The sequence below is a fragment of the Phytophthora sojae genome (genome assembly GCF_000149755.1).
Source record: "Phytophthora sojae unplaced genomic scaffold PHYSOscaffold_13, whole genome shotgun sequence".
Lineage (NCBI taxonomy): Eukaryota > Oomycota > Peronosporomycetes > Peronosporales > Peronosporaceae > Phytophthora > Phytophthora sojae.
This window is the reverse complement of record NW_009258127.1, coordinates 616,651-640,325: the sequence shown is the minus strand read 5'-3', so window position 1 is coordinate 640,325 and position 23,675 is coordinate 616,651. Positions and strand designations below refer to the sequence as shown.

At 50.6% G+C, this 23,675-nt stretch overlaps 8 protein-coding genes across 8 annotated transcripts; 7 read left to right on the top strand and 1 right to left on the bottom strand.

The window, feature by feature from the left end:
* Nucleotides 1-2,422: 2,422 nt before the first annotated feature.
* On the top strand, nt 2,423-4,732 carry PHYSODRAFT_341000 (hypothetical protein; the record flags this gene model as incomplete). The annotated part of the gene is made up of 5 exons (XM_009539288.1): nt 2,423-2,532; nt 3,251-3,446; nt 3,535-3,591; nt 3,668-4,352; nt 4,422-4,732. The coding sequence occupies 5 exons, from the start codon at nt 2,423-2,425 to the stop codon at nt 4,730-4,732; spliced, it is 1,359 nt and encodes a 452-aa protein (XP_009537583.1).
* Nucleotides 4,733-5,261: 529 nt separating this feature from the next.
* PHYSODRAFT_375161 (hypothetical protein) lies at nt 5,262-5,681 on the top strand (the record flags this gene model as incomplete). The annotated part of the gene is made up of 1 exon (XM_009539287.1): nt 5,262-5,681. A coding segment is annotated over one exon (420 nt), but the record flags the coding sequence as incomplete, so codon positions are not given.
* A 228-nt stretch (nt 5,682-5,909) lies between these two features.
* On the top strand, nt 5,910-6,383 carry PHYSODRAFT_530333 (hypothetical protein; the record flags this gene model as incomplete). Its single annotated transcript, XM_009539286.1, has 1 exon — nt 5,910-6,383. One exon carries the CDS (start codon nt 5,910-5,912, stop codon nt 6,381-6,383), a length of 474 nt encoding a protein of 157 aa, XP_009537581.1.
* A 3,468-nt stretch (nt 6,384-9,851) lies between these two features.
* Nucleotides 9,852-10,267, top strand: PHYSODRAFT_435890 (hypothetical protein; the record flags this gene model as incomplete). The annotated part of the gene is made up of 2 exons (XM_009539285.1): nt 9,852-10,041; nt 10,188-10,267. Coding segments are annotated over 2 exons (270 nt in total), but the record flags the coding sequence as incomplete, so codon positions are not given.
* A 462-nt stretch (nt 10,268-10,729) lies between these two features.
* Nucleotides 10,730-11,713, top strand: PHYSODRAFT_529669 (hypothetical protein; the record flags this gene model as incomplete). Its single annotated transcript, XM_009539284.1, has 2 exons — nt 10,730-11,267; nt 11,532-11,713. The coding sequence occupies 2 exons, from the start codon at nt 10,730-10,732 to the stop codon at nt 11,711-11,713; spliced, it is 720 nt and encodes a 239-aa protein (XP_009537579.1).
* Nucleotides 11,714-11,861: 148 nt separating this feature from the next.
* On the bottom strand, nt 11,862-14,298 carry PHYSODRAFT_319546 (hypothetical protein; the record flags this gene model as incomplete). Its single annotated transcript, XM_009539283.1, has 8 exons — nt 11,862-12,031; nt 12,062-12,323; nt 12,490-12,654; nt 12,675-12,993; nt 13,045-13,113; nt 13,153-13,379; nt 13,409-13,556; nt 14,231-14,298. 8 exons carry the CDS (start codon nt 14,296-14,298, stop codon nt 11,862-11,864), a joined length of 1,428 nt encoding a protein of 475 aa, XP_009537578.1.
* A 3,049-nt stretch (nt 14,299-17,347) lies between these two features.
* PHYSODRAFT_529903 (hypothetical protein) lies at nt 17,348-17,737 on the top strand (the record flags this gene model as incomplete). The annotated part of the gene is made up of 2 exons (XM_009539282.1): nt 17,348-17,545; nt 17,621-17,737. The coding sequence occupies 2 exons, from the start codon at nt 17,348-17,350 to the stop codon at nt 17,735-17,737; spliced, it is 315 nt and encodes a 104-aa protein (XP_009537577.1).
* A 5,297-nt stretch (nt 17,738-23,034) lies between these two features.
* Nucleotides 23,035-23,675, top strand: PHYSODRAFT_288987 (hypothetical protein). The gene has a single exon (XM_009539281.1). The coding sequence runs from the start codon at nt 23,261-23,263 to the stop codon at nt 23,627-23,629; it is 369 nt and encodes a 122-aa protein (XP_009537576.1). The 5' UTR covers nt 23,035-23,260; the 3' UTR covers nt 23,630-23,675.

Sequence of the window (23,675 nt, the reverse complement as noted above, 5' to 3'; positions counted from 1 at the left end):
TTACGATCAATATCACGTGAAGTACGCTGTCATGATGGACATTTGCCTAAGTACGCCACATATCCGAATATATAACTACATATTGCACGCGCTGACTTTCGCTTGAATCTCCTCTTGTGCCCCGATAGTTTTGCATAGTATGTGAACCTGTCGGCAACTGCAGTTATCATTGTACCTTCGAACCAACGGCGACCTGGTTAACCTTGTTGCTCGATTGTGGGGTTCTCGATACGTACTAGTTCGCAAAAAGCTTTCGTCATTGCACTAAAGTTACTTTGTTTGCATCCAAACAATGGTGAAATATCCGGGCCACGCTGTTGCAGTGGCTGTAATATTGTTCGGTGATCCTGTGCCAGTTTCTCTAGAAGGGCTTGTAGAATCCATCCGCAAGTTAACTAAAAGCGCTAAACTTTGCGATACCAACAGCTAAATTACTGAGGAATAAGCGATACGACCAGGACATACATGTACAACTGATGGTGCTGTACACATCGAAGCATGTTAAAATATAAATGAAAGAGAAAGTGGTGAATAACAACATTGTAAAGAAAAAGTTGATTTTGTTTAGAATCTGTGTCGCGAGTCGGATCGGGTCGGGCACGGTCGCCGCCGTGTGTAGCGAGGCAGGAGGATTAGAAAGCAGCTAAGCACGGTTCAATATGCAAAGCGTTCTGACTTGTTAGACCCAAAGCAAATTCGCGACTGTCCTGACTAACCTGGCATGGAGCGCTCGCTCCGCTCTCTCTCGCTAAGCCCGCTGCCGGCACGCTTGCCGACTTCAACTGCTCCATCTCGCCCTTGGCTACACTTCACCCCTTCGTCCTTGGCTTGCATCGCGCGCTTGGCCCGAGCCACGCCGATCACCGTGACCTCCGTCCTGCTCTTCAAGTCGGCGCGCGTTCGGCGCATGCGTCACTGCGTCCATGGCGGCTGGGCACGCCGCGGGGCCACCAGTTAGCCCGCTCATGCCGAATGAGATCTGACACGGCGGCACCCAGTTGCGATGACTGCTCGTCTCGCCCCCGTTCGCCCAGTTGTTCTCTCCCATGAAGGTCGCATATGGGACGGGGCGCCGAGGTCAACGGTCCCAACCGTTCCCAACACGGTCGGCCACCGTTCCACCGTTCTCACTCGTGACATCTGCTACAGTAAAGCGAGGGTCCCTCAAGGTCACTAACTGTCGACTACCGAACCCGAACTCGAGTCTTGCTACTCAAACTTGGACGAATTCTCAAACTCTGGCGCGGTGCACTAGCTTTCCAGTAGTTTTCCTATCAGTGCACCCACGAGAGAGCAATGTTTTATTCGATTTGGTCGAGACGCTGCAAAATCTGAGCGTGTGTCTCGATACAGCTTGCAAAACGCTCTGGAGGAGGGTGATGTTCGGAGCAATCGTACGTAATGTACCACAGAATGCGCAAGCGAAGTAGTATCGTGAAGTCCGTGGCAGCCTCGAAATGTGTCCGAAGCCGTTTGTTCCATTAAGCACAGCGTGACCTTGATCAATGACTTAAACACCACAGCTTGATGCAGCTGACTGCTTCGGAGTTTTCAGCCAAACTTTCTTCACTAGCGGGAACGCAAGTGGACAGCGAACGGCCTCATGTGGCATACGCACAGCAGTGTTTCAACTTGCAATTTGCAAATTAAAATCGTCATGCCATTTGATAAAAAAAAGGCAGCATACCTTCCTCCCATTCTTGCTCGAGAATATTTTTGGCTCCGAACAAAGGATCATAAAAGTAAACGGTAACCTCAGAACCGAAGTTGACCTTCGCAATAATCAGCATCCAGTGCTGTTCGACGCATTCACCGGGAGAACGATAAATCTCGTTTTCGTAATTTCTTCGACTTGCCCCGTTATCATATCTAGCAGTGTCTGCGGCCATTCAACAATATTGACGAGAACATTGAGCAGCTTGACGCCATTGTGAGTATCACAGAGCCCCTGCAGGCACATCAGAATCACGGAGTCACTAAGCAGCCAGTCCCGAGCCACAAATCTGAGGCTAAACAACAGCGTTAATCAGCTAATTATAGACGACGGGTAATCACTCGTATATGGAAACACATTTTCCAGACCGTTCTTGAGACCTAGGCCACATGATCTACAAAGAAGCTTGAATGCGTAGTAGCAGAAAGATATAGCTCCAAGGTATGTGCAGGTAAACGCCTTTCATGCCCAATTTTAGGTCAGATGAATTAGCCTAACTACTAGGTTTTAGATACCAATTATTTGGTCAAAAAGTTAACCCTAACATTTAGAACGTACATTGACGTTCGCTTAGGACAGGAGCGATACGGTACATCAGACAGCACTCCATCATATCCGGTCCAAATGATACTTATGTAGTATGGCGCCCTGTCACTTGGCTGCAGGACGCGATCATGCTGGGGGTCACGTCACGATCGACTTGACGCAATGAGTGGTGTGGCACACAGCGTGGGGACGGTGGCGCAGCTGTACGGCTTGGGGGTGATGGTGGCCCGGGCGAGCAAGCAGGCTACGGTCACCAGCAGCAGCAAGAGCAGGTTGCAGTTGAAGACAGAAGATCGCTAGGAGGGGCGACCCGGAGAACAACGACGGACAGTAATTATGAGCGCAGGAGGGGCGACCCGGGCTCCCACACGCCGAGAAACCACGAGAGCGGAGATGGGAGACGAAGAGGGAGAGGTCCAAGTAGGAGTAGGAAGGCGCCGTGTGATAGAGTTGGAAGGTAAGATAAGCGGGGACAACGAGCGGAGGTTGAGCCGCTCGACTCTCAGTTTCGGTTTATCACTGGCTAGTGGTGAATCAAGACTAAATACACACAAGTTGCGCCGAAGCGAAGGTTCCTACGCTAGCTGATTCTGCAGCTGGAGGGTAGTCGGCCAGGAGCACGAGGAGTAACAACGAAGGTAGGCAAAAGTGGCGGACAGTGCATATAAGGACGACGCACCAAGTAGGGTGGCGGGATCCGTGGGGAGAGACCACGGGGGCGCAGAGTACAGTGCAGTCAGTACTCTGGCCGAGAGGGACGACATCTCTGAGCGTCGGGTTCGTTCGATGGGAGTAACGGACGTTGTCGCGCCCATTTGTATGTCCGGCGGGAGCCGCCTGGGGCTTGCCGGAGCCCAAGGTGTCCATGTAGCTCCCTCCCAGCCGTCCCTCTTCCCGACACCCGCCGTACCGTCGACGGGTCAGTCGGCGGCTGTCTGATCGTCGTAAGCCTCGCACTTGTCTGTAGTCAGCGCTGAACCGTTGACCTAGGTGTGTGCGCAAGGCACCGAGCAATCTCCGTCCTGCTAAGCGACCAATGAAGTCGACGGAGTCTGCTCCGAAGTCTAGTCGCTCAGCTGCCAAGGCGCCGAAGAAGAAGACGAAGAAGCAGCTGAACGAGGAAGCCATGCAGCGGCGCCGAGAGCTCGCCGCCTTCGATAAAGTATGGGCCACCACAACAGCACCGGTATGTCGTTTGCTCTATTGATGTTTGGGTTACCCTTCTAACCTTGCCTATAATGAATGGGATACAGACACCGACGGAAAAGCGGTAGAGCCGCCATCGACAACGCCAACGCCTCAGCATGCTGCTTCAGGTGCCGCTTCAGAAGGTATACCGTTTGATGGTATGCTGTTGTTTACTCTGATCTTATACTGACTCGAAATGCGTATCTTTTGTATATTAAGCTGACCAAACCACCAGCAACACAAACATGGATGAACTATAATGCCGACACGGACGCCACAGCCCATACTATTGCTGACGCGAACGCTACAACCGTGGCCGCGAATGCTGACAAGGAAGCTAGCCCCGCTTCTAATGCTGACGCGAATGGTACAACCGTGGCCGCGAATGCTGACATGAAAGTTGGTTCTATTCCATCGACAGCGACAAACGCAGACGCGGAGGGGCTGCATGACGAAAGTGCCGGCAACCTTAGCGACGCCAGCGAGGGAGAGGTGACGGCAGATCCTCAGGACGAAGCCTACGATCCCGACGAAGACGATGACGATGACGCCGGTAATTCTGCCAGCCGTGCAAGTGATGGAGAAACAAAGGATGCCGACGCGCACGTCGTTTGTGACGATACCACGCGGCGTGTTCTGCGAGATCAAAGCGGGACGGCTCCGCTACGCTTTGACTACACTGATGTCTTGGACCCCAACTTGGTCGAGCCCAGTGGCGACAACGCGCTCGACTCGGACGGAGAGGGTGATGAAGACTCCGCCGAGGCTTCCAGTGATGTTAGCGATGTGGCGTCTGGTGACACAAGTGATCCATGCAAAACAGACTGTTTGCAACGCGAAGTGAGTCGTCTGAAGGCGCTAATGAGTAGTGAAGAACTCGAGCGTTTGCACATGACCATTCAAGGTGAAATTATATTGTCAGTTTTGCTTACGCTGACTCGATCGCCAACTAATTATTCTATGAAGCTGACAGAGTCATCCGAAGTCTACAACGACGCTCAACTCGACGCAATGAAGCTTTCCGCCTGGGAGGCATTGGAAGACAACATAATTCCTGATATTACAGACGATCCCATCGTCGACAAGATGTACGACGGCTACTGCGGACCATCCCGCAACATCACGGAGGCGTCGAAGTCGCCACTCAAGCTCTTCTACTACTTGCTACCGAAAACCTTGTGGAGGAAGGTTGCAGCGCAGACGAACCTGTACTGGAGGCAAACATTTGAGGCACGGCTGCGGAAGGCGGAAGAGAAGGAGCAATTGGTGACGAATCGGCGCTAGCGTAGTAGTGCGAAGTTACGAAGCAACCTTGAGAAATTTCAGAAGGTTTCCCCACACGAAGTTGTACAATGGGTTGGTTTGATGCTCGCTCATACGCTGAGCCCGTGTAAGCAGATGGACCAGTACTGGAGTACGAGATAACTTGGCGTCCTTCCTGTTGGCACGTTTAGGAGAGTCATGTCAAGGGACCGATTCCGCGAAATCTCTCGGCTCATCCACTTTACGGATAACACCAAGCCCGTAGCAGCCACGGATAGAGCCTGGAAGATCCGGTCGATGCTAGCGACACTGGAGAAGACATTCAAAGAGGGTTATTATCACGTATTTCGATTGATGAAGGCGTGTTGCCCTCCCACAATCGGCGCAATACGACAAGGACAATCATGAAGGACAAACGCCACCGCTGGGGCTCGAAGTGCGTGATGACATGCTGTGCCGAGACTGGATACTGCAAGAGGTGCGTATGCTGACATGTTGTGCATTATTATACACTGATATCCTGACCTGAGATGTTTATGGCACTTCAATTAGAGTCGAGCTGGACGTTGGCAGATCTGGTGACACGGAAGGCTCTCAGCCGATGGACACCAAGAACGGTCCTGCAGCTGTCATTCGTAACATTGCATGTGTGTTTCGAGGACTTCCCTACGAAGGGCGCCGGCTTGTCATCGCCGACAGCTACTACACGTCGATCCCGCTGGCACAACAGCTCCGGACCATGGGGTTCAACTACGTGGGAACAATTCAAACCGTCCGGAAAGGTTGGTGTGAAGCTCTAAACTACCCCAAAAAGAAGCGCCAGGCAAGGAATCCTCGTGGCTCGTTCAAGATGGCAGTGGCGAAGTCGAACCCAGGGCTCGTAGCGACAATGTGGGTCGACAACACGATCGTGTACTTCCTATCGTCACAAGTAGTGGCAGAATCAACAACGGTTCGGCGGGGAGAACGATCCGGAACTCCCAGCAATGTGCCGTGTCCTGGCCTCGTCGCCGTGTATCAGCGCTACGTGGGGGGTGTTGATCGACACGATCAACTGCGTATCCAAGCATACTCGATGCAGAGGTCTATCAGGTATTACTGATAAGCTGACATGATGTGTATATTTTTACTAACTTATGATGTTCCATTCAACAGGTTTAACAAGTACTACAAGAGGCTCTTTCTCGGCCTGCTCGACATGGCGTTGGTCAACGCCTACATTATTCACCGTCACGTGTGGGAGAAAAAGCCAAAGCAGAACTCCCACTTCGAGTTCCTTGCGCAACTTCACAAGGAGTTGGTAGAGGAGACGGAAGACAGCTTCACGCAAGCGCGAGCATCATCCACAGACCAAGGCGCAGTTGAGCAGCCTACGGCAATGCAAGTCGAGCACACTCTCACGCAGACAACGGATGCGCGTTTGAACAACGGCGTCCAGCGCCTTCGACAAAGGCAATGCAAGGTATGCTCGATCTACAAGGCACAAGGAAAAAAGAGAGGGGGCACATCAACGTACTACTGCGCAAAGTATTCAGAGGGTAAGAGAGGGCTCGTTACATTGTTCAACAAGGTACGAGGCCACCCACAGAACGAAGGGTTCACGTGCTCGCAGATCTGGCACATTGTTCGGGAGAATGGTGAGTTTGCGCCAGCATCAGAGACAGAGGTTTAGTGGCCGAGTAGTGAGCTGAGTAAACCAGATAATACACTTGGATTCATTTCAGTTAGTCCCTTCATGACATTTGCGAACACAGAGGTGCTCGCCTCCTGCCGCCGGCGCATTGTCGCTCTTGACTTTGCCTGACTGCGTACAGAACGCAATATGGCGAGCAACACGCTCTATGCTTTCCTGCCCCCCGAATTCACAAATATCAGGATGTAGAAGTTGATGTGATTGGCTTAACCCTTCTAGCCCCAGATCTTATTATGTATCCTACAGAAGAAGCATTAGACTTGATTAAAGTATACTTCAAAACCTGTCAAAGATTTGCTGTTGGAAGCCTTTTCGCATCGTGCGGTCAAGCGCTGGGTACATTGTGCACAGAACAGCTACGAAAGTGAACAAAACATGCTCAATGTATCCACCATATGCGAATGGCGAGCTTCTATTGGTAGTGGCGAGCGTAGAGCACGCTCAAAACCTGCTACATGGTAGTACCTTGCAAGGCTGCTAAGGCAGCATAGCCACCCATCTTCGACACGTCGCGATAAACGCGGAGGAAGAAATCGCCCTGTTCCAAACTGACGTAGTGAGGAGGAACTGGGCGAATTCCTCCTTGTGCTTGACATTAGCGCATCATTAGATTTCTTTAGCCCACCTAACAAGCTTGTTACGATTGTCTCTCTAACAACACCAGGAAGCTTGCATGCTCAATAGCCCGTAATGACACGCACTACACACGGTTCCTCTTATACGAAACAGGACAATATATGATATTCATGCCAACGTCTACTTCTTCCTTTACATGCGCACGCTCTTCAATGTTCGCGCCAGCCGTGGGTCATCTCCGCCATTTTGGCAGCCTCCGCTTTGCTCTGTAGCCTCCGGCATGCCGCTCCATTCCTGCCGCTTTCATCGGTAGCCTCTGGCGTAGCCTCTGTCCCTTCTTTTGTAATCTCCGGTGTAACCTCATCACGCGGAGAGCTTCTTCTGTAGCATCCGTCGTAGCATCTACCGCTTCTTCTGTAGTCTCCGGTGTAGCCACACCATGAGGAGCGCTTCTTCTGTAGCCTCTTGAGTAGCCACTGCATCAGCTACAATATAGCCGTAGACCCGGCTGTAGCCGGCTTCGTAGGAACCGATGAGGTTGTGCGCTGACTCCGCAATCGACCTGCCAATCGGGCCACACGCGAGAGCTCATAGCGTCGTCTGGGTCGGATCACCAGGTCTGGTAATCAACATCGCAACGTAGAATCAATATACCACTAGTACAATGTTACAGAGCAAAGTACACGCTCTCGCTTACCTGTAGATCACAATGGCGCTCATCATGATCGTCTTCGGCCATGGTCCTTGGCCACTTGGGCGCGCTCAACGGGCCCCAACAAAGCTTGCATTGCGACGTCTTGAACAGCGCAGTTTCGGAATGAAGGAAAGTACGAGTGGCTGACACGCGGCGGTTTTAGGCTTCCACCCGAATTTTCAAACCTGTTGGTGGTTTATACTCGTCCGTCTATTACCGCGGAATAAACCCCGTTTATCTTCCCATCGCTAATCTAACAGGAAGATGTGCACAATACCGGCTATACAAACATCCATATGCGAAGTTCGAAAGAGAAGACAAGTTTGCTGGATATTATGTCCTGTGACAATGCTTATTCTGCAGGATACAGAATACGGGGTTAGAGGGGTTAAACGAGCGTGTCTCAGTGCGAATCATCTTTGCGGGAATTATTACCGAGGAGTTTAGCTACAACTCGCGCGCAAAAAGGGCAAAGCTTGACAAGAATAAACTACGCCATTGCACGGTGTCATTCTCATAACGCGCACTCAAATTCAAAATACCTTCTATAATGTATACCCTTATAGTAATTCAGGCATCTGAAATATGATAATATGATTTGCTACGGTGCATATGCTAGTCTATATCACAAAAAATAACGGAATACATATGGAACCTATGCTATGATACAGGCTTATGTAAATGTGGGGATAATTTTCTTCATCCCCAAAACGTACCCAAAGTCCCCTAAAATCCCCCAAAACGTTTTGGGGACTTTCAATAAAAACTGTTTGTTACTCCCCAAAATCTCAATTAAACGTCCCCCAAACTGTCCCCAAAAAAAAATAAATCTTAGTATTGGGGTAAATAAATATTAGGCTAATTTTATTCCAGAGGCGTGATAGCGCCCGACCAACGGAGGTGAGCGGTTGCGAGGAACGTAGCCGCAGCAAACCCGCGCGGGGTGCCCGCGAAGCAGGGCCGCGCGGTATTTGCGGAGGCGGGCCCAGCGACGAGCATTCCAGCGAGCCGAACACTGCACTCGCCAGGTGAGAATCTTTTTATCGCGAGCGCAGCGAACAGCGGGGGCGCCGAAGGGGCGCCCAGCCAAGCGCAGCGCGGCTGGTTACTCTAAGCTAGATATATAATGGGTCTTAGTAAAAGTTAGGTTCATGGTTCCTAAATATGAGGTTTTACGTTTGGGGATTTTCGGGGTTTTGGGGTGTGTTTTGGGGATGAAGAAATGGACGCCTAAATGTAAGTGCACACTTTGTGAATTTGAGTGCGCGTTATGAGAATAACGCCGTGCAATGGTGTACATCAAACTTTATCGTATATTATTCCTTATGCTGTTCAGAACAGCATAAGGCGTTTTCGTATCACGTCCTTGTCACCCCTCCGCGTTCAAGTGGTTAAGCACCATAACGTATTGTGTGGTGTACATTATTAAAACGTTATTTTGTAAAATAACGGTAAAGTATCTATGGTGACTGGCTGAGGCAGCTGCCTTAGTCGACAAAACCGCATCAAGCTGCCTCGTCGTCGTACCCAGCATGCGGCGTAAGGCGCCACCTCAACGAGTCGATGCTCCTGAAAGGCCTGCTGAAAGTAATCCTACCTCGGCAAGCATCTGCTCAAGGCATAATGACGGTAGCGAGGATCACTGCAGAGTTCCAGACGAAATCATAAGTCTGTCAAGTTGCTCCGAAACGGAAGAAGTTTCTGAGACGACTACAAACGCTCCTGATCAAAACAACGCAGGTCTCGAGTGCGAAGATACTCGTGGACCAGAGAATCAAATAGGTTTGACACTACGACGTATTTTATTTTTTATTACGTTGCATGTACTAGGGTTACGCTTATCGCTTTCATCGGCTTAACAGGTGGCAAACGGCAGAGATCCCTATCTCGCACACCTCTCAAAAAGCGCTGACGTGCTGATAAAGTCGAGAGGTGTAATGCCACGAAACTCCGCCACCCAGTTGGTGCATGATGCGATCGCTTCGAAGCGGAAGTCAGCCGCACCGTTTCTGTCTCCAACAAAACGTTCTAAGAAGGTGACGCCTGCTCTAGAAGAGATGGCAACACAATGGCTCGTGGACTGGATCAGTAATAATTTGCGGCCGTTGGGTATCATCGAGGACAAGGAGCTGCAGTCTTTGACTATACTCATACAAGTTATCAACGGCATCTACGAGATGCCATCCCGCCGCACGATTACGGAGCGCTTGGAGACTCACGCTCAGAAGAAACGAGCAGATATGGAAGTCGCCATCGTAGCAAGCGCCATCTTTTACTGCCTCACTACCGATATCTGGACTTCTCACACAACAGAAAGTTTTCTAGCTCTGACAATTCATTACGTGACCGCTGCCTTCCAAATGAAAAGTCATACGCTGGAGATTATTAGCTTCCTTGAAAACACACTGGGGTTCTGATCGCAGATACGATAAGGAGCCTGATGCTCAAGTGGAGGCTAGATCCGCTCCGACTCACTAAGATTGTTCGTGACAACGGATCAAATGTTGTTAAAGCTTGTGATGAACTGGGCGTCGACCACTTGAGTTGCGTGGCTCATTCATTGCATCTTGTTGTGTCGGGAGCTCTATCAAAAACACGGGATGAAGTTGATGAAACGACGGTAGTACAAGCGCAAGGGGTAAATTTTGAGGACATGGCAGAACCAGAACCAGGAGAAGAGCGGTGGGTTGAAGATCCAGTTGTTGAAGTGCAGACGATCGAACAACTAGAACAGGAACTTGAACAACTGGCGCTGCGAAGTAGTCCAACGTCTGATGTGCCATCCAACGACGAAAGTGTCGATCTGTTGACTGATGACTCCCTTGATGAAGGGTTACTGGATAGCTGCCTTAGTGCCCGAGCTGTTACTCAGATCATGAACGCAATGAAGAAGGCAATGAATGAAACGCGGAAACACGTTACAAGTTTTCGCAAGATTGTCACTTTTTTCAACAAAAGTGCTAAAGGGAAATCCAGATTGAAGGCTCTTCAAAAGGTTTCTCAGCCGCTTACGGTAATTGCCGACGTGGCTACTCGCTGGAACAGCACCCATCATATGCTAAGGAGACTGCTAGAACTTCGTCCGGCGCTACAAAATTTTCTGGAGTACATACAAACCTCAGTTGGGAAGGAAGAATTCAGTGATGTCAAGATAGCGCGACCTACTGGGGAGATGTGGTTCCACATTCAGTGTCTTGATAAACTCCTTGTGAGTTTCGATGGAATGACGACGCTGCTCTCCGGTGAAACGTATGCCACCATGCCTCTTATATTACCTAGCCTTCGGTTACTCGAAACGCGCTTGCAGAACAAGAAGGTATTTGCAAAAGTTGCTAAAGGCGAGTTATACTCTGGCCCCACACTCAGGCGAATGCATTTGGTTCCTCGGTTGTTCCTTTTGCTGCTTCGAAAGCGCTTCAGCAAACTACCGGATGACGTGAAGTCGTGTTGCTTGCAACATCCCCATTTCGCCCATGGCAAGTTTTTACAAGATGATGAAAAGATTGCTGCAGCATTGTTTTTAGAGAACGAGGCCATGCGCCTGACAGGCGCTGATGGGGTCGATTTCGATCCTAATACGAGTGTGGACGTAAGTAGTGACGAGGAAGATGACTTTACAAGCGAGCTTCTTGGCTTGACTCGCAAGCCACCTACTCGGGAGCTTGCATCGCCAGAGGAACTGTCATTGCGGGACACAGTGAAGGCTGAACTAAAGCTATACTTTGACAAGTGCGAACTCCTCAAAAAGACAAAGAACCAGACCAGAGCGCGTGAAAAGGTAAAGCAAACGAAGATGGAGAACCCTCTGAAGTGGTGGCACGTCAACGCTGGTGACTTTCCGTTGTTGGCGCCCGTAGTCAGGAAATATTTTGGTGGTGTTGCCACCTCTGTCCCATCGGAACGCTGTTTTTCGGCTGCTGGGAACGCGGTCACCAATCGTCGAAACAAGCTTACTGGCGACAATGTGAGGGACATCATTTTTCTTCACAGTAATCAAGATCCAGGGGCGGATGCTGACGAGAGCAACGGTTCCAGCTGAAGAATTCGCACCACGTAGTATTTGCTTTTACTAATTGGGTCACTGAACAATACATGTTATGCACTTTAAACATCATCCTTTGCGGCTTTTGATGCCTTCAACTCTCAGCCCTAGACGCGCTGCAGCAGCATATGCAGCAGTTCTCCGGTTACGGGCTGTCATCTGCAGGAACAACCACTACCACGGCAATCACACAATAATACGAATGCTTAGGTAAATAAATACATGCTGCCTCTAGCCCCAAGAAGCCTCCCTTCTGCGTCATAAGTCCAGGTACCGTGGCAACAACAAAACGACAATTATTAAGTGAGAAGATAGCTTCAAGTCGTCATACATGATAACGCTTACTTTTCAAGTCGCACTCTTTTCGCTTCTCCATGACAAGGAGCCAGACGTTCTCCTTCCGGAACGGACTCTTTGGAATCCATGGGGTCGTAGAAGTAGCAGTCAACGGCACCGTCCTCCCGGCTTCCAGGTCCTCGCGCTGCAACGTGGTCTGCAGATTGAGCCAGTCTACAGGCTGGTTGGTGGGCTCGTTGAGCACAGCGAGCGTCGTTCCGGCCAAGTACAGCTTCCGAAGCTGTCCACCCACTTCCGCAATACGCTTGTTCTGGTCACAAAGCAGTGCTGATATCAGGAAGCATTTGTCTAAGAATCACCCCGACGTGCTGATAAAGTCGAGAGGTGTAATGCCACGAAACTCCGCCACCCAGTTGGTGCATGATGCGATCGCTTCGAAGCGGAAGTCAGCCGCACCGTTTCTGTCTCCAACAAACCAGGGCGCTTCGTGACTCCTCGTCCGGCACGAAGCTGCATTCAGCAATGATAGACAGCAGCGGCATCCCGAGCATCAGAGGGGTGGCCGGGTACGCGCGCTTCACCAACTGCCCAGTCGCCATCGTCGCGAAGATGTACACCAAGAACGGCAGCTCCAGCAACAACTTCCGGAACCGCTACCCACAACTGGCGCGGAGACACCGCGCACCTTGTCCCGACGCAGGTACTGGTACAGCGCCAGCATGGTTTCCCGAACCACAGGATCCGGGTGCTTGTGGATGCGCGATATGACTTCAGTCGGTAGCGCTTTGGCCGCCTCCATCTTCGTGACCAGCTTGTCACGGGTCTTCGCGCATAGCCCCGCCTCGTTCTTGATCTCGTCCAGGATGCCCGCAGCCGATCCCACCATTTCGTCACATGAGAGCAGCAGCTCCACAACATCGCACACGCTCATCTTCCCCGCCAGGTCCCCCCCTGAAGCTTTGGCGTATCTTCCTTGGCACCTGCGTGCGGTCGCGACGCCCCGCAGTCATCTGCAGCCATAATCCAAGTACGCAAACCCCGCGTAGTTCGCGCCGAAATATAGCAGCGCAAAGACCGAGTCAGTGCTGCTGCCCGTGCCGCTGAACACGGACACGAAGGCGATGTTCATGAGCATAGACTACGGGCCGTCCGGGTGGTAATTATCCGTGCAGTGAGTGTCCGGGAGCGCCTCGTACGCCTTTTTCACGCGCATGAACTGCGCTGCAGCCCGCAGGTTGTGCAGATTCTTGTCGGGGTGCAGCTGGCGATACAGCGCTCTGAAGGCCTTCTTGATCCGGCGCGAGAATGTAGCGTCACTGACGCGTAGGGTCTCGTACGGGTCGAACACGCCCGACGTGTCCACGCTCTGCAGCGCCATAGGTGGGGGCCGGCGACGGCCAGCAGCGCCAGGTGCAGCGCCAATTCGTGGGGGCGCAGCTTCTGGCGCCTGTGCATGACGCGATAAGCCGTGAAGAGCGTGGCGGGCACCACGTATTGGACCAGGATCACGCCAGCGAACGAGTTCGAAGGAGCGCGGGGAAGCCTCAGTGACTCGAACAGTAGCGGTGGCTTGTAATGTAACTCGAACTCGGGCACGGGTAGCGACTCCGACCAGAACTCAGACAGCAGAGACGCCTTGAACGCAGACACGGGCGGTGGCGGTGGCGGTGGCGCGGGCTTGGGCTGGGGCTCGAACTCGGACACGGGCAGCGACTCCGACCAATATGCAGACAGCAGCGGCGTCTTAAACGCAGACACGGGCGGTGGCGGTGTGAGGCCAGACTTGGGAACGGACAGCCAACTTACGGGCTCGGTAAAACTTATAAGAAACTTTTATAACTAATTAAGTACGAAACGGGAATTGACGCATAAAATGACGGCAACGGGAACCAGTCGAAGGGAACGGGAACAACGCTAACTTACGTAAACGGGGTTTACGTCCCCATCACTACCGAACGGTACTCGCCTCAGACGCTGTCATTGCTGTCATTGTCCACCATCGCTTCCTTCTTCGCGGGGAAGCTGCAGTTCCCACCGTGTCTTCTTGCGCTTGCCTGCGTTCTTGCCGGGTGTGCGCTACACGGCGCGCTTCCCCAGGTCTAGCCGGTCACCCTGAGCTGCCGCCAAAAGTGTCTAAAGTCATCTTCGTGTGCTGGGTGTAGGTCCTTCATTTATCCTTCACTGAAGGATATCTGTCTGGTCCAACTCTGGACGTACTGCCCGGACTCTGGACCAAACTGTCCAGGCTCTGGATCGAACTGGAATCTTTCACCACCTGAACCCATCCTCTGACCCGGTTCTGTGAACTTGTCGCAGAGACCTCTCGCACCTTATAGGTTGCGGTTGCTTGAAACAAACTTGATTAAAGTATGACAAAATCGTGTCTATACGTTTTTCTAGTATAACGCGCTCAATGTCGTAACTTACGACGTTCGGAGACAAGGTGTTAAGACAAAACCAAAATCAAACATCTGTGCAGAGCAGAAACAATCAGATTCAGGGCAAAACCAAACAAAAAATCGGGCACAACCAAACATCCTACATTAGGTTAGCTGGCTGTAAAATATTAGTGTAGCTTACCTTACGTTAGGCACACCAGTCAGCACAGAACACTGGCGCTTACCATAATGCACTTATTACACGTACCATAGTTAGCTTGTGAGCACTGCTCACACTAACCTGACCCTGGTCAGCTTATTCTGTGCGCTAGTTCACAATAATATGATCAATGGTCAGATTATTCTGCGCACTTGTTCACAATAATCTGACCATGGTCAGTTTATTGTGCGCACTTGTTCTCAATAATCTGAAAATGGTCAGTTTTTTGTGAACAAGTGCGCAGAATAATCTGACCATTGATCATATTATTGTGCATCGCCGTTACCGTTTTGTCTGCACCGTTCATGCACCGTAGACTCGGGTGCTAGATACTACTTAAAAGGCTTCATGTGCACCTTGCTCTCCGGTCAGCTCAGCATTTTCACTGTTGTCAGCTTCATTTGTCGTTGTATTCTATGAGATGCAGACCTGCTTCGTTGCATGTTCCTGCTACTCTACTAGACAAATTACAATTCCGATTCTTGTTGGCGACCCCGCCGTTCTCGTCTTTTAGAAGCAATATAGTCTTGACCGCTCATGTTCGGGCGGGTTCCAGCCTTTTCGAACTACAGGAATACGTGAAAAAGTGACTTTCACAGCACCTCATTATACGAATTTCAAATACTATTAGCTACAATTTATCTCGATACAGATAGAATATCTTGTCTATTATGTACATCGTTTTTGTATTTACTGTTGCTAGGTCGATTGCAGCAGGTTGCTCTCACTAATATTTTACATGACATCCCTACTGAGTTATACGATGTTTCATCTTTTCCACCTACTTAGTCGTGATAACATCTCTATGCCTACTACTTGACATTGAATATATATGATGTATAGCGAAATACCCGAAATGCCCACTTAAAGCACGTCGCTTGCTTTTACTGCTCATACAAATCAAACAAGATATTAAATTACAATCCATTTTCAGACAAATACCAAGTACGTACTTGTTGTAGGTAATCGTTCTGCTGGAATCTCTAGCACGATAATAAGCATGATGCTGGGCCTCGTAGAGCAAGTTCGCCCAAGATAATGTCCCACTGGTTAGCCTCACGCACAGGGAAATTCGGCAGCAAGTCAATCTCCGTTGTAGCGCTATCAGCTATACTAGCGCGCTCATTCCAAGTACTGCTCCACCTCTCGCGAGGCACTCGGTCCGGGACGACCGTAGAGAGCCTCCCTAATCTAGACGGTGCTACAAACATACAAACATTCCAATAAAGGTCAGACGGTACAAACACACACAATTTCTCAGTGTTCACTATTGCCGTACCTGCTGCCGAAGTTGGATTAGACTTTAGGGGTGATTCTTAGACAAATGCTTCCTGATATCAGCACTGCTTCCCGACTTGAATGGGAACGTTACCTTGCACTCCGTGCAATTTGCGGAAGTTGCGTCAGACGATACCCACTTCGATTTCCCAGGCGGTAACTGCATACTAGGAGCTACGAGTTTAACGAAAGCCCAATACTCCTCCTTATGAACGCGCGGCATGCTGAAAAGAGGCAACCCTCCTGTTGAAGGCTGCTCTGCGTTGCCCGACATTGTAATCTCCTTCCAGCTTCTGAACGCGAATGGCTAGCCCAAATTTCACCAACCAGCCTCAGCAAGTTGTTCGCCACAGAAACTAATCCCTCTCCACAACTCCACAATATCAGTCCGTCTCCACTTCTCATCAAACATTTAGTAGTTATGCGACACAGCTTGCCACTTGGGCACGGGTAGCGAGTCAGACCAGAACACAAGTAACTGCACCACCTCGAACTCAGACTCGAGCAGTAGCTGGGGCTTAAGGTGCAAATCGAACTCGGAACACAGGCTGCAATCCGAGATCAGGCTCGAGCTTGAGGTAGGCTCGAACTCGGACACGGGCAGCGACTCCACCAATACGCAGACAGCAGCGGCGCCTTGAACGCAGACACGGGCGGTGGCGGTGGCGTGATCTGGGGCTCGAACTCGCACGGGCAGCGACTCCGACCAGGACACAGACAGCTGCAACTAGACGCGGGCGGTGACTGGGGCGCGTAGGCAGAGCGAAGCGCGGGGACACTGGTAGTAAGTAGCTCAGGGAGGAGTGGCTAGTGTTCGAGCCATCAGCATATAACATATGTGATTGGATAAAATCGGGGAGAGGTTAACGTAAATTCACGTTAACTTTACGTAAAAAACATGCGCCTTTTTATCCTTACGGGAAGTTCCCGTCGTTTACGTCCCCATCACTACCGTTCGGAGACAAGGTATAGATAAATGGAATTCGTCGTGCAAAGTGAACGAAACAAAAACTAGAAATATTTCTATGCTATTTCGATACAGTTTCTATCGGCAAGAGTCGCAGTTTAAGTAACGATGGAAGCTCTCGATGCTCGCGTTGAGCAAGTGCTGGGAAGTATCACCTCTGACAACACCAAGTACGTCTATCTATGAACTTTATCTCGCTTCATAGAGTGGCTCTACGAGAATACGGAGGCGGATCGACGGCAAGTCCTGTTTACTAGTACGTTTCGTGAGCTGGGTGCAATTAATGGGGAGAGTATCGCGCAGTGGTTCTCTATCGTCCCTTTACGAAGCCCTGTCAATCTAAGTGTATTAAGTACTATGGAGTGTATGCGCTACTTGACCTCGATGGAGCAGCGTGGTGTCACCGGAAAGTCGACTTTTGGAAATGTTCGCTCTGCGATAGTGTACCTTCACACTCAGACAGAATGTCCTCGGTGAATGCTACGGCAACGATGCACACCGAGCTTAACACATGGGGTGGGGGCTTTCATCGAGTGCCAAGAGAGTTTGTGCTACCCCCAAGAACCGTTCGCGTTGTGTGGCAGCAATGGTGTGCTGGGCAACCGCCACTAAAGCAGCTATCAAAGCACAATATGGCTTCAAGACTACAAAAGATCCGGCTTGCAGAGCTTCAGCGGCTGATGCGCTTCGTTGAAGCACTTCTGACGAGTGATGAGGTCCTGCGAGCGCACAGCTCTCTCGATTCGGCTGGCCTTCTTTTTGAGCAAGTAAAGAATCGTTTACCGTTCTCATCGACGTCGAGTAAAGGAAGAGCGCGTAGACTTGACCAAATATCGTGGAGAACACTCGCCCGTGAGCAGGCAAGGCACAGCTCCAGCTAGACTAGCTACCATTACGTAGGTAAGTAGCGGTAAGCTTACACAATATACATTTACTTCGAAGTAGTAGTGTTTCTACTTTCACACTGTGTACCAAATGTGCGGCACAATATGCTTCGTGCAAACTGCACGATGAATTCCACTACATCTTGAATTATGGACATTTTCATTTGATTTTTGTATAGCTGGCATTTTTGCATTCGTGGAATTCGCCGGTCAATTTGCACCCCGAATTCTATACGAGGTGGCAGATTCGCACGGCGATTTCCGTAGAAGTGTTGATGTGTTTGGTCGTGTCCCAAAAGTGTTTGCTCTTGTCCAAAAACGTGTTTGGTTTGGACCGAGTCTCTATTGAAACCACAATTACGTCTCGCCAGACGGTCGGTGAGGATATGCCGGTCTATCAACTCTCGAAAGCCTTGACATATAGGGCGATAAGGCGGCGTCCACTGAGTGTCTGCCAAAAGGGTCATAAGGACCTAACATAGTTACCGCAGATATACGGGTGGATATGTCGACATATAGCCTAGTTGCACCCGCCACAACATGCTTATCGACAACAACTCCGCCCGATTACAAATGCCCAAGTACCACCTCTATTCGCCCTACAGCGTCACTTTGCTCCGGACATTTCTATGGCTAGATCTTTCTGCAGTTTATCTCAGCATGCTCATTTACGATTCAGCGCTCTTCTGCACACGCTGCCGTGGTGATGGAGCTCCAGAATGACACGTGCGACGCTCTGTGTGTGCTGTGCGAGGTCTACGTGATCTACAACAAGGACCTGGGCGCTGTTCGACGCGCGATTCACAAGCGGCTGGTGGAAGAAGATATATGACAGCCTGTCATTGACAGGCAATCTTCACAAGAATGATGGTCGACATATTCAATACAAAGTCGTAGTACAGACAACGACGGATAAATCCGGCACCAGTGAATGGCATCCTTCATAGTAAATGTGCCAGAATTCTCTGTCAGGAACGATAGAGATTGTACAAGGCAATGACATAAAATACACGTAACGGAGCATAAGTGCACACAAATTTAGAGAAAGTACTTAAAAACATACGGAATACAAATGTCAAGTGTAAATATCGAAGTTGATTGGCTATCTGAATTACTTATTGTAAAAAGTACAACATATGTGTGCCGGGTTTTGCGTTGTCGTATTTATCCGTCGTTGTCTGTAAGTCGTTAAGATGCGTACACGGCATAACCGCCAGTTTATCGAGACGATTTTCCGGTCTCACGAGGCTTATGCCGAGCATATCTGCTGCATTTACTCCGGGTCCTTATGACCGTTTTGGCAGGCACCCACTGGGCGCGGCATTCCTGTTGTTGACTTTCTCGCTTCAAACGAGAAGTTTCACACTACTGTACTCAGGCCATATTCGAGTTTTTTAACCCCTCTAACCCCGTATTCTGTATCCTACAGAATAAGCATTGTCACAGGACATAATATCCAGCAAACTTGTCCTCTCTTTCGAACTTCGGGTATGGATGTTTGTATAGCCGGTATTGTGCACATCTTCCTGTTAGATTAGCGATGGGAAGATAAACGGGGTTTATTCCGCGGTAATAGACGGACGAGTATAAACCACCAACAGGTTTGAAAATTCGGGTGGAAGCCTAAAACCGCCGCGTGTCAGCCACTCGTACTTTCCTTCATTCCGAAACTGCGCTGTTCAAGACGTCGCAATGCAAGCTTTGTTGGGGCCCGTCGAGCGCGCCCAAGTGGCCAAGGACCATGGCCGAAGACGATCATGATGAGCGCCATTGCGATCTACAGGTAAGTGAGAGCGTGTACTTTGCTCTGTAACATTGTACTAGTGGTATATTGATTCTACGTTGCGATGTTGATTACCAGACTTGGTGATCCGACCCAGACGACGCTATGAGCTCTCGCGTGTGGCCCGATTGGCAGGTCGATTGCGGAGTCAGCGCACAACCTCATCGGTTCCTACGAAGCCGGCTACAGCCGGGTCTACGGCTATATTGTAGCTGATGCAGTGGCTACTCAAGAGGCTACAGAAGAAGCGCTCCTCATGGTGTGGCTACACCGGAGACTACAGAAGAAGCGGTAGATGCTACGACGGATGCTACAGAAGAAGCTCTCCGCGTGATGAGGTTACACCGGAGATTACAGAAGAAGGGACAGAGGCTACGCCAGAGGCTACCGATGAAAGCGGCAGGAATGGAGCGGCATGCCGGAGGCTACAGAGCAAAGCGGAGGCTGCCAAAATGGCGGAGATGACCCACGGCTGGCGCGAACATTGAAGAGCGTGCGCATGTAAAGGAAGAAGTAGACGTTGGCATGAATATCATATATTGTCCTGTTTCGTATAAGAGGAACCGTGTGTAGTGCGTGTCATTACGGGCTATTGAGCATGCAAGCTTCCTGGTGTTGTTAGAGAGACAATCGTAACAAGCTTGTTAGGTGGGCTAAAGAAATCTAATGATGCGCTAATGTCAAGCACAAGGAGGAATTCGCCCAGTTCCTCCTCACTACGTCAGTTTGGAACAGGGCGATTTCTTCCTCCGCGTTTATCGCGACGTGTCGAAGATGGGTGGCTGGAGGCGAAGTATGCTGCCTTAGCAGCCTTGCAAGGTACTACCATGTAGCAGGTTTTGAGCGTGCTCTACGCTCGCCACTACCAATAGAAGCTCGCCATTCGCATATGGTGGATACATTGAGCATGTTTTGTTCACTTTCGTAGCTGTTCTGTGCACAATGTACCCAGCGCTTGACCGCAAGATGCGAAAAGGCTTCCAACAGCAAATCTTTGACAGGTTTTGAAGTATACTTTAATCAAGTCTAATGCTTCTTCTGTAGGATACATAATAAGATCTGGGGCTAGAAGGGTTAAAGGCAAGAATCCGCGGTGGCCAAGCGTACAGTCATTTGTGATTGATAAGGACATTGTATAGTGGGCTGTCATCGAAGCCTGCTTTCCGGACGCCAAGGTACTGTTATGCCAGTTTCACGCCATTACGTATTGGCGGAAGATAATTTCGCAGCGCTCACATAATCTCAAGCTCGCCCAGCGTGATGCCCTCGAGGCGCTGTTCATTGGCATGCTGAAATGGTAAGCAGCTTTTCCGAAAGTATTTGCAGCATGCTTGTTAAATCTGTATGTAACTTCGCATTTTCTGTTATGGCTGGCAGCTACACGAAGTCAATGTTTGAAGAGCGCTATGCACACTTTTCACACTTATGTCGCGATGAAGCTCCTGCTTTGCTGAAATACTTTGACGAAAACTGGAAGACGTGCGTCGATATGTGGGTCAACTATAGTCGGGGTCGGTTCTTTTCCGCGGGTAATACGATGACGAACAGGATCGAGTCCAATTGGCGCCAGGTAAAGGAGTATCGGCGACCGACCTCGTATCGACAAGTGTTTCGGTGGTCTACCAGCGCATCAGCTTGCCGTTACCCGGCAATTTGCATCTGCGCTCGATTGGCACGCGTCGCATTCACGGCAGAATAGCGCCGTACCGAAGTTTTTAAGGTCTACATCTGCCCGCCTGAGTGATTACACTTATGCTCTGGTCCGGAAAGAGCTCGATATTCTCCACAACGACATGCCAAATGCTACTTGTGAAAATATTGGTGATCACACGTGGCAAGTAAACACAAGGTACCGCGCGTACAAGTGTGATAGCAACTTGTGGAAATATTCGTGTCTATTCTTTTCCAGTATTCGGCTCCCTTGTCGCCACCTAGTCCGAGATGGATTACACAAGCTGTATTTGCCTGATGAAGCTGTGGATAATCGGTGGTGTATGACGGCTGCGCGAAGTTTGAGTACTGGATTTAATGCAAGTTGTATTGCGCTGACTTCCGAAGTGGGCTTGATCAAGTTACGCCCGCCGGTTTTAACCTCTTCTTGCCCCGGAGCCCCACGATCAATTCAGTCTCTTGTGGGAGACTTAGAAAGTGACAACACCAGAAGGCCAGAAAAAGTTAGCGATGTGCGTCTGCGTAGTGGAGAGCAAGGGGACATGGTGGTTCTATCTGAGATCGCTACGCGCGAGCGGCGACGGAGGACATGCTAGATACAATGTCACGACTGTCAACGCAAGAGTTCTACAAGCGGCTTGCGGAGTTGAAGAATCTTGCATCATGGTTGTCACATGTGCGCCTTCGAAATAGTGCTGACAGTAGTATTACAAGCAATGGAGTCGAGGATACGGCTAACTGTGAGACAGACGACTGCCAGTTGATCGGTCAATTTGCTGTTGCTCAAGAGATCCAAGAGAATGACGAACCCAGAGACGCAGTCGGTTCGGGTCCATACAAACGGCAGGATACAATTACCAGTGTGGACGGACAACCCAACCGCCGCCTGCCTCGCGGTCTACCCAATATTCAAGGAGCGGAAAGTTCAATCTCTTCGACGGTAGCAGAAGAAGAATCACGACCTGAAATCCCAGGCGTTGAGAGATCGGGGCATTCCAGTAGCAGTGACATCGCTGTTTTACAGCTACAGCTCTCGGAAGAAGGTGAAACAAACTCGCCAAAAAAGACCGTTTTGCGATTCAGACCTGGCCGTCTACACCCGTCACAGTAGCGGAATTAATTCGGTGGAGCCAATGCGCTCAAGATATTAAGCTTGTACAACGAGCTTTCGATTCGTACCAGGTGAAAATGACGGACAAATTCTTGGAAGGACGTGAGCCGCAGTATAGCAGAGGCCTACCCGATTAGCTGATTTCGATTACAACTTTGTGGTGCCTCTAACGCTTGCCAAAACATTGGAGCGTGTGCTCGATGTTCAGCGCAAGCACGAAGAGAGATTGGCGGCGCGGCAGCAGCAGGCTAATCGCCTCGGCACGACGTCGCAAAACGCACACAACAACTCGCGCGTTGGCGAGCAAGATTTTGTTCTCAGCTACCCCGGAGATCTACCACGTTTTTCAAGGTTTGTGCCATAACTTTCCAACTGTTATCCGTAAACTCACGTTTTGTTGATTGATGTACTGGTTGTTGTTTATGCGACGCACAACCGTGCCATCTTCCGCGTGAGGCACTTCTACATGCTGAGACAGTCAGGGAGAAAAATATGCTGTGGTTGCAACGAGCTTGGCAGACCAGAGCGGAAGTGGGGCTTTTTCTCTCGAGGTTGGAAATGATGACACCGTCGAGGACCGTAACAAAGTTTGTGAACCATATTCCATGCCATGACGGTGCCGACAGCGGCCGACAGTGACCTACAGCGTCGTGATTGGTAGAAATAAGCATTTAGTTGAGCGGTTAATCTATTGGTCATATCATTTGACTCAAATGTCAATTCCAAGATGCAGGTCAGGCCGCAAGGACGGCGGGTGGGTCATCAAGGAGGGCGGCGAGCCGAAGGACGTCGGCGAAAGGGGGGCTGCATAGTTCCGCCTGCCAAGACGTGGGTGGTGTCTGGGAGGACGGCGGTAGTCTGCACGACGGCGGGCGAGTAGTCCACGGTGGAGGCTAGGAAGATGGCGCGCAGCACGACGATGACGGTTACCTAAAGCAGGGCGGTGGGCACCAGGATGGCGGCGCAGGACAAGACGGCCGCGCCGTGGAGGATAGACGGCGGGAAGGAGGAGGAGGAGAACCGGAGCGAACGGCAAGAGGCGGCGGACCGGAGGTGGGGCGATGGGGAGGGTAGCCGCCAAGGCGAGGGCGGTAAGGGCATCGAGCGCAAGGGCGCAGCGACCTGCTGGGAGGCGACGAGCATAGGGAAGCGTGCAGCAGGAGGAGGGCGTGGCTGCTGTGGCTTGCTGCGGCTTGCGTGCTGGTGTTGGCACCAACAACACGACGCTGGTGGGGTGCTGCTGCTGCTGTGTGGACTGGCACTGTTGGTGGGGTATCGCTGCAGGTGGAATGCTCCGCAGTCACACACCACCGCTAGCGTCTAGTACTCTTGAGTAGGAATAAGTTATTGATATTAAATGGAATAAATTA

Coding starts and splice junctions, on each gene's coding strand:
- PHYSODRAFT_288987 (XM_009539281.1), top strand. CDS start 23,261: ATGGCGGCGCAGGACAAGACGGCCGCGCCGTGGAGGATAGACGGCGGG.